Raw genomic sequence first — 13,190 nt, 5'->3', positions numbered from 1 at the left:
AATGGCTGCTTCTCATTCAAAATTCTAAAAACACATATCTCTGAAATAAATGTTACAATTTAGCTTTTAAACTAAGCTGAAATGTTTAAACATAACTGATCAGAATTCTGTATGTTTCTTTTCAGCGCTCTCATGTAAAACTGCTTGCCATGTTATTTCCCCTACAAAACGGATAGTTAAATCTAAACTTATTTCAAAGCCCACTGAGCACTACATGTATACAGACAAATTGTTAAACATACTTTCAAGATGATCTGCAAACAGATTTATACCCTACTTTGTTTTTCTTTGTGTAACAAATGCCACAATGGATTTACATTTTTAATTAAAATCTTGTCTAGCTTAGAGACTATAGTGACTGGAAAAGTAGTAAAATCCTGACTTTAAAAATGTAACGCAATGAGATGAGAGCTGATAAATTCTGAGAGCATCTTTATCCATGTTACAGGGGTGTAGGTTGTAGCTGTGTTGGTCTAAGGACTTAGGCAGACGAGGTTCTTTGGGTGAATCTGATATCTCTTGCATGCATACCAGCCCAGCCTCTGGCTTCTTTACTATTCATTCCATCCAGGAAGAGCACACACCGACTGCTAAAACTTCCTTAGCCTGACTAAGGGTTTTTGAACCCGCAGGCTTGCTTAAAAATTGTTTTCCAACTATTTAAGTTGGTCTAATAAAAGATATCAGATTCACCCAAAGAACCTCGTCTGTCTTTATCCATGAAGAACTTTAGGTTTCATTCTGGAAAATCAAACTTCGGAAAAAAGTGGCTTGGAAACAAAAGTCCTAATGACATGAGGATGTTAGTTAAGTGGAGTCATTTTGTGATACTACAAGAAACAAGGAGTTTGAGTTCCATGAGTTGTAGAATCAGTGACTTTGATACACATGGTAATGTAGCAAAAGTCTGTGCACACTGAAAGTTGGGTGATAGTCAAATAGGAATGAAAAGTTAGATGGAGTAGGATAGTGATTTGTCCATCTTTAAGTTTTTTAAGGCTACTTTGAGAGACGACTATTCTCTCATGATGTCTCTCTCCTCTCCCAGTAGATAAATCCTTTCCTGTTTTGGTTTTCGGTGTTTTATTATACAGAACATTAGAGAGCCTCATAGACTATAGAGACTAGCAAAAGTGTTGCTTTTGTAGGAGAAGAAAGAAATGAATCATGTAACAAAAAATGATAAAAGTAACATAAGTGCCCAGACCATAGTATGGTAACATACTCTCAGAAATAATATAATACTGAACCCTCCTCTGTAGAAGGATGTAGAGGTAGGACATAAGGCCTGGCACAGTGCTTGGGAGTAATGTGTGGATGATCAGCTGGAATGTAAAATAAGGTACTAAACCCGCAAGCAAGGTTATTTTAGTACAATCAGAAGCACTGGAATATAAACAAGCTCAGTTTTAATCACCTTTATGTAAAAGAGTTGATAGAGAATGGACCCTAAGAAACCAAAGGAACTGAGGGCACGGGGGGCTAGGTAAAAAGAGAGAAGCTGAATGGACCCCTAACCCAAGAAAGTGTAGGAGAAAGAAGAGGACCCAGCTAAGTGAATCCTGAAGGAATGATCAGTGAAAACTAGGAAAAGACAAAATTTGTTAAAGCTGTGCATGATGTCTCAAGAAGCATACAATAGGCACTGAAGAGTGAAAATAGAGTTGGGCCTGTGAGAGCCAGAGACGGTTGTTAGAAGTGTGATTCAGAGCAGTTTCAGTCGGAGAGTGAAGACTGAATTGGACAGCATCCAGAGTGAACTTGGGAAACATGGATCAAGCTGCTGCTATAAATGGTCTAATCGGTGAGGTTAGAGGTGTAAGAGACAGACGAGGAAGGGGTGTTGTTGCACTGAGAATAACCTCCTCCCAGAACAAGGTGGAGGAGAGAGTTAATGTTGGGCTGAGCAGCTAGAAGACTCTATGGGGGGAAGCAGGTAGAAGAATTAGAACTGCTGCAAGAGACAATATGGTGCCTTTCCCAGGGGAAGAGATGAGGGTAGTGGGAAATCTCTAACTGCCCAGCTGTAGTCAAAGGCCTGGGCCTGGATTTCTAATTGTGGTATGAAATTCCCAGGCATGGGGAAGAACCTAGACCTGCCGTTGGAGCCCAGCCCTCGGGAGCTCGTGTCCTTCGGCCTGCCTAGCTTTCTTCTTTCCACCTCGAGGTGACAGCTGCAGCAGCAGGCCCCGGCTCGGAACCGGGGTCGGAACGCCAAGGATCTGAGACGAGAAAGCGGCGGGAAAGCTCCCCGCCCTCCATCACCCCTGCTCCGCCTTAGGAACCGAGAGCCCTTTAGTCCTTCAGTCCTCAGGGGCCACCCGGGGCTGCGGCAGGGCCGGGCCCCTCGGAGTCCCCCGCGCCAGAGGACGCCAAGCCCCTGCGGGCGCCTCTGCCCACTGACCAGGGGCGGCTCTGAGGGCACGGAGCGGCGAGGTGGCCGCGGCTGGTCACCGGGGGTGAGGAAAGACTTCGCGGCGGCCTCCAGCCTTCCGCCGGCAGCTCCCGTCCCTCCGGGTTCCCGCGCTAGCCCGTGGCTGTGGTACGCGGGCTGGACCGGCGGAACCGGAGCCCTGCAGCGCCAGGCGGCTTCTGCGTAATGGGACGGTCGCCTCCGGGACGCAAGCAGGGACTTGCCTCCAGTCCCACGCGGCAGCCCTCGGGCCTGGGGGCAGCTACTGGCCCCCGGGGCTGCGCTTCCCCGGCGCAACGCCTGCAGCCGCTCGGGCTTGGGAAGACGCCTCTCCCCGCACAGCTCTGCCCGGGTGCAACGAGGAGCCCCGGCGGGAGGAGGCAGATACCGGATCCGCCCCGGTGGGAACTCGGCTGTCAAAGCCCCACGTCGCCTTTGCACCTGCTCCCGCCCGACGCCCTCGCGCCGCGTTTGCCACCCACGAGGGAGCTCCGCGGACTGGCGCCAGATCCCGGTACGTCCCTCCCGCGGGCTGGGCAGCGCGCGGAGAGCGGTCGCCGCCCCAGCTCAGCCCCGCAGTTGACGCCGTCTCCACAGCGCGGCGCTGGAGCCGAGGCAGGAGAGGCTTCGAGGCGAACCCGGGTTGCAGGTGGCAGCGCAACGGCGCCTCGCGAGGAGCCTGGGCCCGGGTCTTCTGGCGGTCACAGATCCCTGAGGCCCGGCCCGCGAGCGGAAAGGCGCCCGGCTCCCTGCTGCGCCGGGCACTGCCCAGGGGCGCAGCCCTGGCCGGTCCCGTTGGCCAAACACCAGTGCAGCAGCGGGTCACCGCGGAAACGTCCGAGCCTGGGAAACGTGGCTTCTGGCCCGCGTAGCGTGAGGAGGGGGCAGGGTGCGGGGGTGCCTGCACCCGCATCTGCATTCCCAGACACACAGGGCCCGGGCGCGGGTCTGCGGGGTGCTGCAGCTCAGGGGGGTCCGCCCAGCCTCGCTCCTTCCCCTCGCTGCAGCTCCGTGTGTGTACACACACGTACACACACATATATAATATATGTATATATAGATCAGACACTTTCCAACAGCAGTGGCAGCCCCGCGGCCTCTTTCCACCCGTAATTCAGAAAACAGAAGTGCGATTCCGTGAACGCGGCTATTTTCTGCTCAGCCGCGTTGCGGTCGCGGCTGCCAAGAAGCGGTTGGGGCAGCCGGCTCTGAGCTGAGCAGCTTGGCTCTTTCCGAAGTTTGATTTTCCGGAACGAGGCCTAAAAAGGCGGGGGGCGGGGAGCCGCGCCGGATCCGCGCCTTATTCGGGCAGGGCCCGCGACCGGAACACGCCGGCACCTCCCACGGGCTTTTCCGAGTTCCGTTGACTGCGCTTGTTACCCCCTGGATAAAAGCGATGCTGCTGCCGCCGCCGCCCAGCCTAGCCCAGCCCAGCCCAGCCCCGCGCCGCCTGCAGGGGGGCCCCGCGCGCCTCCCAGTGATTCCGCCCGGCCCCGTTCCTCAGTCCTTATATGGGCAGTGACGTCCCGGGCATTCAGGGCCGCCCCATAAATACTTCCCGCCACGCTTCCCGTGGGCTGCAATTGATTACGAGCGCGACGCGGGCCCCCGGCTGTGCCCACAACATCACAGTGCGTCCCAGGGCCGCACAGGGCAGTGCCCGCGGCGGCGGCACCGGCCGTTCCGTAACATAAGCCGATTTGGGTTTTTGTTTTTTTTTCCAGTGGAGGGAAAAAGCAGCCCTCACCCCGGCAGCGTTGGTACCACGGGCAGGGAGAGCTGCTCTGCGCGCGCCTCCTGAGCAAATGATGACGGCCAAGACTGTAGACAAAATCCCTGTAACTCTCAGTGGGTTTGTGCATCAGCTCTCCGAAAACATTTACCCTGTGGATGACCTGGCCGCCACCCTGCCAGCCTCGGTCACGATCTTCCCCAATGCGGACTTGGGAGGACCGTTCGAGCAGATGAGCGGGGCGCCGGGAGGTAAGCACCAGCCCCCTTCCCGTTCCGCATGTGCCGCCTCGGGCTTGTCGCGCGGGGCTCGGGAGCTGCTTTAGGTGAAGCGGACAGAAAACTAGGCGAGAACTAGACGAGAAGTCGCTGGCTCGGGGCGGCGCGGGCCCCCGGGAAATCTCGGGGGCAGAAGGCAGCCGCCGGCTCTGCCGTGCCCGGGTGGCTCGCGGGCGCCCCGAGGCTCCTCTGCCCGGGAACGCTGTAAGGAACCAAGCAGTTGCTCAGATCAAGCGCGGAGCCCCGAGGCCGGGGCGGCATGTGGCGCCGGGCCCCGCAGGGCTCAGCCCCGGCCCCTCGGGGGCTCCGGTCGAGCGGAGGGTGGCGGGCGCTGACGGACTTTTCTGTCCCCCTCAGATGGCATGATCAACATGGACATGAGCGAGAAGCGGGCTCTGGACCTGCCCTACGCCAGCAGCTTCGCCCCGACGGTCTCTGCCTCCCGCAATCAAACTTTCACTTACATGGGCAAGTTCTCCATCGACCCACAGTACCCCGGCGCCGGCTGCTACCCCGAGGGCATCATCAACATCGTGAGCGCCGGCATCCTGCAGGGGGTCAGCGCGCCCTCGTCCTCCTCGTCCTCCGCCGCCTCCTCGGCCTCGCCCAACCCGCTGCCGCCCGGCGGCGCCCTCGGCTGCCCCATGGCGCAGGGGCAGCCCGCTGACTTGGAGCACCTCTACTCGCCGCCTCCGCCGCCCTATTCGGCCTGCGGGGAGCTGTACCAGCAGGACCCGTCCGCCTTCCTACCCGCCTCGTCCGCGGCTGCGCTGCCCTTCCCGCCGCCGCCGTCCTACCCGTCCCCGAAGGCGGCGGCGGCGGACGCGGGTCTCTTCACGGTGCTGCCGGACTACGCGGGCTTCTTCCCGCCCGCGCAGTGCCAGCGCGAACTGCACGCGGCGCCCGAGCGCAAGCCCTTCCCCTGCCCGCTCGACTCCCTCCGCGTCCCGCCGCCGCTCACGCCACTCTCCACCATCCGTAACTTCACGATGGGGGCGCCCCAGGGCGGCGCGGCGGGCGCGGGCGGCGGCGGGGAGGGCGCGCGGCTGCCCGCCAGCGCCTACAGCCCTCACCACCTGCCGCTGAGGCCCATCCTGCGGCCCCGCAAGTACCCAAACCGGCCCAGCAAGACGCCGGTGCACGAGCGGCCCTATCCGTGCCCTGCCGAGGGCTGCGACCGCCGCTTCTCGCGCTCGGACGAGCTGACGCGGCACATCCGCATCCACACGGGCCACAAGCCCTTCCAGTGCCGCATCTGCATGCGCAACTTCAGCCGCAGCGACCACCTCACCACGCACATCCGCACGCACACGGGCGAGAAGCCCTTCGCCTGCGACTTCTGCGGCAGGAAGTTCGCGCGCAGCGACGAGAGGAAACGCCACACCAAGATCCACCTGCGCCAGAAGGAGAGGAAGGGGGCGGCCGCCTCGGGCCCCGGGCCGGCCCCCGCACCCCCGCCGCCCGGCCCGGCCAGCTTGCCCCCCTGCGCCTCCAGGACCCGGACTCCCTGACGGCCCCGCGGGCGGAGCGGGGGCCGGGAAGGAGGCGCTGTGCACTTTATAGCCCCGCGGCCTGCGGAGACCAGCCAGGACGGCTTTGCCCGGGCAGCGCCATGTGGCGGCGCCCGCTGAGTCCAGCGCAGATGCTCCCGGCCTTGCCCGCGGGGAGGGCCGGGCCGGGTCGGGTCGGGTCGCGGTTGTACATAGACGCGGTGCATGCCTGGTGTCCACGTCCCTGGGGACCACGGGCCCGTGTCCGCATGTACATGCGCGGCCCGCACGTCCCTGCTGTTCACACTCGGGTTTTAGACGCTCTATTTTTGTACCGCCCTCGGGCTCCTCCCCGACAACACGGACGGGACGTGGCGGCGGCCGCCGCGCCCGTTCGCCCCGACCAGGAGCCCGCGGAGGGAGGCCGGGCTTGTTCTCCACAGCCTGTAAATAAACACTTTTCACTCGGAGGCCCGGGCCTTGCAGCGTTTCTCTGCTCGCTCCCAGCCCGTCTGCCACAGCGGCTTGGGAGACAGGGATCCCTGGGATGGGGTCGGGGCGGGGAGGCAGGGCACATCGAGAGAACTGCTGCCCGGCACAGGAACAGCCTCTGGGCCGCAGGGATTTCCCCAGGCAGCCTCCCAACCAGGCTGGGACACACCGTGATTTGTGGAGGGCGAAGCCCCAGGGCTGGCAGGAAGGGAGGGGACAGTGGCTGGAGAGGGCATGGGCAGGGCAGGGGCATGCCTGCTGGTGAAGCCCTCACCAGGTTCTTCCTGGGGGAGCCTCCTTGAAGGCAGGAATATCGCCTAGCGCTGAGCTGAGGCCGTTCTGCCAGAGGCGGCTCCAGTGGCTGCTTTTCAGAGGCAACACTGGAACCCAGCACCTGTGGGGTGTTGGTTGTATAAGGACTTAGGCAGGGTGTTTGTACCCTAAAGTTTGCAAAGAATTTTTCCAACTATTTTAGTTGGCCTAATAAAAGATATCAGATTTACCCTAAGAACCTGGTCTGCCTAGCACCTGTGGGGACACTCATTAGACCTCTGTCCCTGGTGCATTGGCAACTTCACTGGTGGAGTTGGGGCAGCTGTAGGCAAGGAAGGGCCCACCCCATTCCATGCTTTTTCCTTCCAGCACCTGCTTGCCTTAACTCTCCAGATCCTAATGTGACCTTCCCCCCAGTCACCTGGATAAAAGCAAAGAGCACAAAGTCTTATAGGATCAGAAGCCTCAAAACAAAACAAAACAAAAATATTAAAGCCCAGGTGCTTTAGCAGCTGTAGCAAGCAAATGTCTCCCTGGACTTGCACTTAATTTCAGCCAGGGAATACACCTAATTCCTGTGTTGAGGAATGGCTTTGTGGCTTGTTCAGAAAATGTAGAGCTGTTGTGGCACATTCACTTCTATAAAATGCAACACCTAACACCTGGTACATGCATGTGGAAACCCCTCTTATGAAATGGCACATAATATATTGTCCTGGTGTGCATGCACTTTCTTTCCAGAAGGTAAGAACCTCTCTAGCACCTGTTTTAATTAAATGAGGCAAGCCCTTATTGTTCAAGGGAGACCTGAGCTCTTTGTTTACAGTTGCAGAGTAAGTGTGGAAGCAGGTCTTCACTATGCAGTAGTATTCTTGCAAATAATGAACAGTCTTGAGCTGGACCTTTGCAGAAAAAAACAAACCACATTTAAGAATAGTCATGGTGTTTTTTTTGTGTTGTACAGACCTGCTTAAAGCTGAACCTAAGAAGCACTGAGAACCCACAGCTCCCATTGATAGCCATGTTTAATTTCCCTGAAGGAAATATTTATGCAAATGTCTCCTCTATCCATTTGGTACCAACCTAGCAGGAGTTAAGTCTTGCTAGTATAAACTCTGACCCCATAAAGTAGTAGGCACTTTTCACTGCCTAAACCCTTATTTTAGCTTCAATGCATAGTGTCGAATTGGTTACCCTGCCTTCACTGGGTTCAAGTGAACTAAGGCAACGTGGAATTTTACATCTCTGTTCATATTCAATGTTTTGCTGTTATGTATTTTACTGGCTGCAAAAGAATGTAGACTCAGAGCTGTCAATAGTTCTGCAAAGTTAAGTGTGACCTGAAGTGGCTTAGAACAGGTTAAAGCAGTGTCTACAAATCTTTCCTTCCTAGCTTAAAGCTTAGTAAAGCTTTTAAAATTCAGGCAGAAATGGGGCCAAAGCTTCAGGGCATGGCTGTGAAATACGAAGGCTGGATGCAACTTTCTTTAAAAAGAAAACCTTGCTAAAAGGAAAGATTGTTTGTATGCACTCTTCTATTGGGTGCAGCTTCTGGCTGTTCAACCCCTCAGAAAACAAAAAGGCTAAAGAGCTTCATTAGAATGGGTAGTGTGTTTTTTTTAGATGTTACCCTGCTCCTATTCCTTTGGAGCACCTGTTATTCACCTGAAATACTGGGTCAATTTTACTGTAAATAAAGGTAATTGCATGTTTACCTAAATTTATACAGCAATTAGGGCAGTCTTTGCTACAGAGCTGTGAAAATATAAGTACCTGCATTTACGGTAACTTCCATGATGTATGTCCAGAGGAGGAATTTTTCATAATTTTTAATTTCTTAGAGCACTTCAGCAGTGTCATCTCATGCCATATACATTTGGTTTCCAAGACACAGGTGAACTTTTAATGCCAGATTTAACATAGACGCTCAGAATAGTGCAGATTAGGAAACATGGTTTCCTTGTTCGCATCCATAACTTACTGTATTAGAAACTGTCAGTGATCTTGTTTTTTCAATGGACTTAAGTTCCAAAAAGTCCAGTAGATTGCGTCTAGAGCAGGGCAGCTTGCCTTAAATGACTGCAGCTATAGCAGTGGTTAGAGCATCTTAAATGTACCACACAGCTCACTGCATCTATATCAGTGCACTATCTTACAGGCTGCTGCTGTCAAACCAATTTTAAAGCACATTTGACTTAGTTTTGGATCTGGCTGGACAGAATCTTGAGTACAGGACCACATGAAAATCTTACAAACCAGGACATGGCAGGACAATTTCATACTGGCATAGTATTGATAGTGCCAACGTGAGAGGCTCAAACTAATATACAAATTGTGCATAAGTTGACTTAAAGGTCACTTTTAAAAGGCAATTATACCATGTGTAAAAATAGACAAAAGCAAATGATTCTTTTAATCTTACTGAGTTCCCAACTCTATCACAACTGTGAAGGCAAAAAAGCATAAGCCAGAGTCAAGATATCCTGCATTTATTCTATAGCTGAACAGTAACAATCATTTTGCTGTTATGAAAACACAACAACCAGACTGCAGAGAGAAAGAACAATAATGCTGACTTAAACCTTCTGTTTACAGATATCAAAAACATCTGAAATAAGTTTTGACCCTTGAGGTCCCTTCCAAATTTATGATTAATTTTTAAATATACAAAGGTTTGGACAAAAAGTTGTAAAAAGACTTTTCTTTAATGCATCTTAGGTTGTATTTGGTTTCTTCCTGGCACTGTGATCTATTTTAATACTGGTCCTTTTAACCCTGATATAGTAAATGTTTTGCTGTGATCATTCGTACATCATCCTGTGAGGATGGGGGACTGCTGCTGTCCTCTATACTAAAGATGCATTAAAGTCACATCCTATTTAACATGCTGGCTAGCTTCAAATTCAAATAATTGAGACACCTAGGAAGTTAAAATGGGTTAGATAAAAATGCTTTTTGTAGCAGTTTGTTTTTCCAGTAGAGGTGCTTGCACTACTATTTCACATATTGAAGTCTGAAAAACCATTAAGGTCTTCGTTAGTATTAAAGAGTAGAGAGTTTGAATCACATGCAGTAATGTGCTAAAGAACTATACTACAGTTAAGTAATAAAATGAGGAATGCTGGAGCCCACTGCACAACTGTAAACTGCAGTGGAATTCCAGGGAAAGTAGGCAATGCAGCTGTAGAAATATCTGACACTCTGAAGTGCCAGAAAAATAAGTGTGAACCGCATAAAATAATTTTCACCTTATGTTCTAAAAATAATTAAATATTTGCATATATAATGCTTACTTCACATCCAATCTTTTGCAGACAATGGAAAATAACCCTTGAAGAATAAAGCAGCATCAGGATGTTTAAAATTCTCACGTATAAGCAGCTATACAGGGAAAAACAAAATCTGCTTTTACAAATGCAAAAAGCAAAGAAGAAATAAAAAGTGTGATGGAAAGATTTCTGGATCAGGTTGGTACATCATTTATGTGGTTGGTAAGTCAATATTTTTTCTCTTCAAGTCACTGCTTCAAAACCAGAAGAGTCAAGGCTACCCAAATTTGGGTCTCTGGTACACAGTGTGCATTAAGATATGCAGGCACATTACAAAACCTTTTCTTGCAGTATAAACAGAATATTTCAATAGTAGAAAACATATCTCCCTTGCAAGAAAGGTCATATCCCCAACACCATGGGCAAACTACACCTTAAGACTATATACGCTATAGCAAGGCAAAATTCACTGCATCTTTTCTATACTATATTTATTAAAACACTTATGAAAAAGTATTTTTTATAAACAGTAGAAAGAGGGAAACCACAAGGCTTAAAAAGCCTAAGGTGTCATATGTATAAAACTGCAGGGCTTATGTAAAGAGATGATATCGGTCAAATTCAAACCTCAAATTTAGGGATTGTGTATTTTTTAGAACCCAACATCCCAGAAGAATTTCCATGAGACATATGTGCAATGAAAAATTAACAAAAACATTCTCCCACAGCTTACACCCAAAACACTGCTGCATGAGAACTTCAAAATGAACTTGATTAGAAGCTGACTAATCTATTCTTTTTATCCAAACTGAAAAAAGATATGCAACCAGAAATAGCAAAGACATTTAGGAATTTTCAGCTTCAACAGCAAAAGATTAATGTGTTAAGAAATCTTTTAAAAGTAATTCTTAACCCAGCCATGTCTCAACAGAATGGCAGACCTTAATTTCACTAACTGTAACCCCAGAAATGGTTAGTTATTGTTCTAGTAGCATTTCCTGGCTCGGGTTGTTTCGTTTCTTGCCAATTCCATACAGCTCTTGAAACTCATTTCAGAGACACAATCCCCAACAGACCCAGGACAGAAGAGTCCCCTGCCCCCCTCCCTTGCCCATTAGTGTCATAAGGTGAGGCAGCAGCACAAACTCCCTGTTACTACCTACAGAGTAAACAGTGTTTGAGAAAATATTGTCAGCGATATTAGAGGCCAGAAATATCACTTAGTTTTCAGGGCACTTTACTATTAACATGCCTTATAGAAAAATGAAATGTTTCTTATTGCATCTATTCTCGCAACTTTATGACCCTTTTCCCCTGCAGAAATGTAGCTCTAAGTAGTGAGACAGGATACTGGTATTTTTTTTTAACATTCAGTTGTGTGTAAGTTTAGAGAGAGCCTCTTCCATATCACCACATCTGTCAACAGCAAATAAATACACTTGATCACTTTATTGGCCTCCACTCCAGAAGCTAGGCAAGTGCTCAGAGGTAAAGAGTCTCCTATGTGTAAATCTGTGTTCACAGGGGTAGTACTGGCTGGATATCGCTTATTCATTAGCTGGGAGAGTGAGACACAGAGCTACCACCAAAGCAGCACTGTCTCTCTTATGGCCCTGAGCAAGCACAGGAGATCATGTAGTGCATCTCATCCATCCTGGTTCCCGGAGTCGAGCACTGATTCGCTGGTAGACTTCTGATGACCTAGCTGGGGAAAAGGTGCCATAATCTGCCCCAGAAACTGCTCTCCTTGATATGTGTCTGCACGTGTCTGTTGCAGAAAAAAAGAAAGAGATTTCCAGCCTTGGTGATTCCACTCCACCAGGGCAGGGGTCACGTATGGGAAGCTGTTTCTGCTGCAATTATGCATTTGTCACAGAGGCTGAAAATGCTGCTTATCCTCCCCACCTGACAGACACTTCATGTTTGGGGCCAGAGAGCTGAACAGATGAAATGAAACTGAAAAGCGCATGCAAACATATCTCCCAACACATCGGCCTGTCTTGGGGTAGGGGCTGGACGTGGCTTTCTGCACTCTGGGAGCAGGGCCTGGCCTTGTGGCTATTATTACTTCAAAGGCGGATGGGGACTGGTCACTATGGCTTTCCGACAGCCAGAGATCCAGGGCAGGAGCCAGATTCTCTGCCAGGCCTCCCCAGTGAATCTTCTGCCAGCCTCCTGCTGCTGTTCTGGCTGCTGAGGGATAGGAGAGATGCCCGGTCCCCGAGTGGGGGGTGGCAGCCAGAGCAGACGCACACTGGGGGCAGCACCAGCTTCAAGGGGAGACCTTGGGCCCAGGGTAGGGCTCCCCGCCGCACCAGAAATCCGCGGCTTGCGGGGTCTCCAGCAGCCACACCTCGCGAGGCAGTGCGGGCGGGTCGGCGCCCGGGGGCAGCGCCTCGAGCAGGCGGTAGTAGTGGCAGTCCCGGCCGTGCTCGGGGTCGTAGGGTGGCGCCAGGATGTCGAGGAAGGCAGCAGGCCCGTCCACGGCGTCGATCTGGTGCAGGTTGTCGGAGTGCGGCGTGAGCAGGCAGGGCGGCGACGCCGGCGTGTAGAGCTGGCGCGAACGGAGCAGGGCGCGGCGGCGAGGCCCGGCCGGGCCGGGGGGCGGCGGCGCGGCCGAGGGCGGCAACGGGTCGAGGCAGGCGATGCGCAGGGTCCCGTACAGTACCTTCAGCATGCCGTTCATGCCCGGGTGGTCGTGCAGCGGGATGCAGGCCCCGCTCCGCAGCAGGAACACGCCCATGCTGAAGCTCTCGGTCTCGCAGATGTGCATGTAGCTGACTGGCGGCGCCGTACCCGCCGCCCCGGCCGCCCCCGGCATCGGCATGGCTGCCGGCCCGCGCGGCGCCAGGCGCAGGTCCTCGGCCCGCACTTCGTTCAGCAGCTGCTGCAGCCGGTGCAGGTTCTCGCCGAAGCCGGGCCCCGGCGCCGGGCCGCGGAAGGTGAGGCGGGCCTGCCGCGCCACTCGCTGGATTAGCGAGGCCATGTTGTCCCGGGGCATTGCCGCTGCCGCTGTTCCGCCGCGCCCCGGCGCTACCGGCTCGGCTCGGCTCGGCCGCCCTGCGCATGCGCATGGTGCGCGCGGCCTCCTGGGGATCGTAGTTCTGCCCCCACCGCGGCGGGAGGGCAGGGCGGGGCTGAGGGGGGACTACAGCTTCCAGCGGCCCCGGGACGGACATGTTGGCGCTGTCCCGTCGCATCTCCCACGCTGTGGCTGAGGCCCGAGGTGCCGCGGGCGCTTTC

General features: G+C 53.1%; 2 protein-coding genes across 2 annotated transcripts; one reads left to right on the top strand and one right to left on the bottom strand.

Moving 5' to 3' along the window:
• Window positions 1–3,639: 3,639 nt before the first annotated feature.
• Window positions 3,640–6,384, top strand: EGR2 (early growth response 2). Its single transcript, XM_019538459.1, has 2 exons — window positions 3,640–4,396; window positions 4,781–6,384. Exons 1-2 carry the CDS (start codon window positions 4,219–4,221, stop codon window positions 5,932–5,934), a joined length of 1,332 nt encoding a protein of 443 aa, XP_019394004.1. The 5' UTR covers window positions 3,640–4,218; the 3' UTR covers window positions 5,935–6,384.
• Window positions 6,385–9,154: 2,770 nt separating this feature from the next.
• On the bottom strand, window positions 9,155–13,014 carry ADO (2-aminoethanethiol dioxygenase). The gene has a single exon (XM_019538458.1). It carries the CDS (start codon window positions 12,946–12,948, stop codon window positions 12,220–12,222), a length of 729 nt encoding a protein of 242 aa, XP_019394003.1. The 5' UTR covers window positions 12,949–13,014; the 3' UTR covers window positions 9,155–12,219.
• Between the last annotated feature and the right edge of the window lie 176 nt (window positions 13,015–13,190).

This window comes from Crocodylus porosus, unplaced genomic scaffold, assembly GCF_001723895.1.
Source record: "Crocodylus porosus isolate Cpor-Errol unplaced genomic scaffold, CroPor_comp1, whole genome shotgun sequence".
Classification (NCBI taxonomy): Eukaryota; Metazoa; Chordata; order Crocodylia; family Crocodylidae; genus Crocodylus; species Crocodylus porosus.
This window is presented reverse-complemented; position numbering and strand designations above follow the sequence as displayed.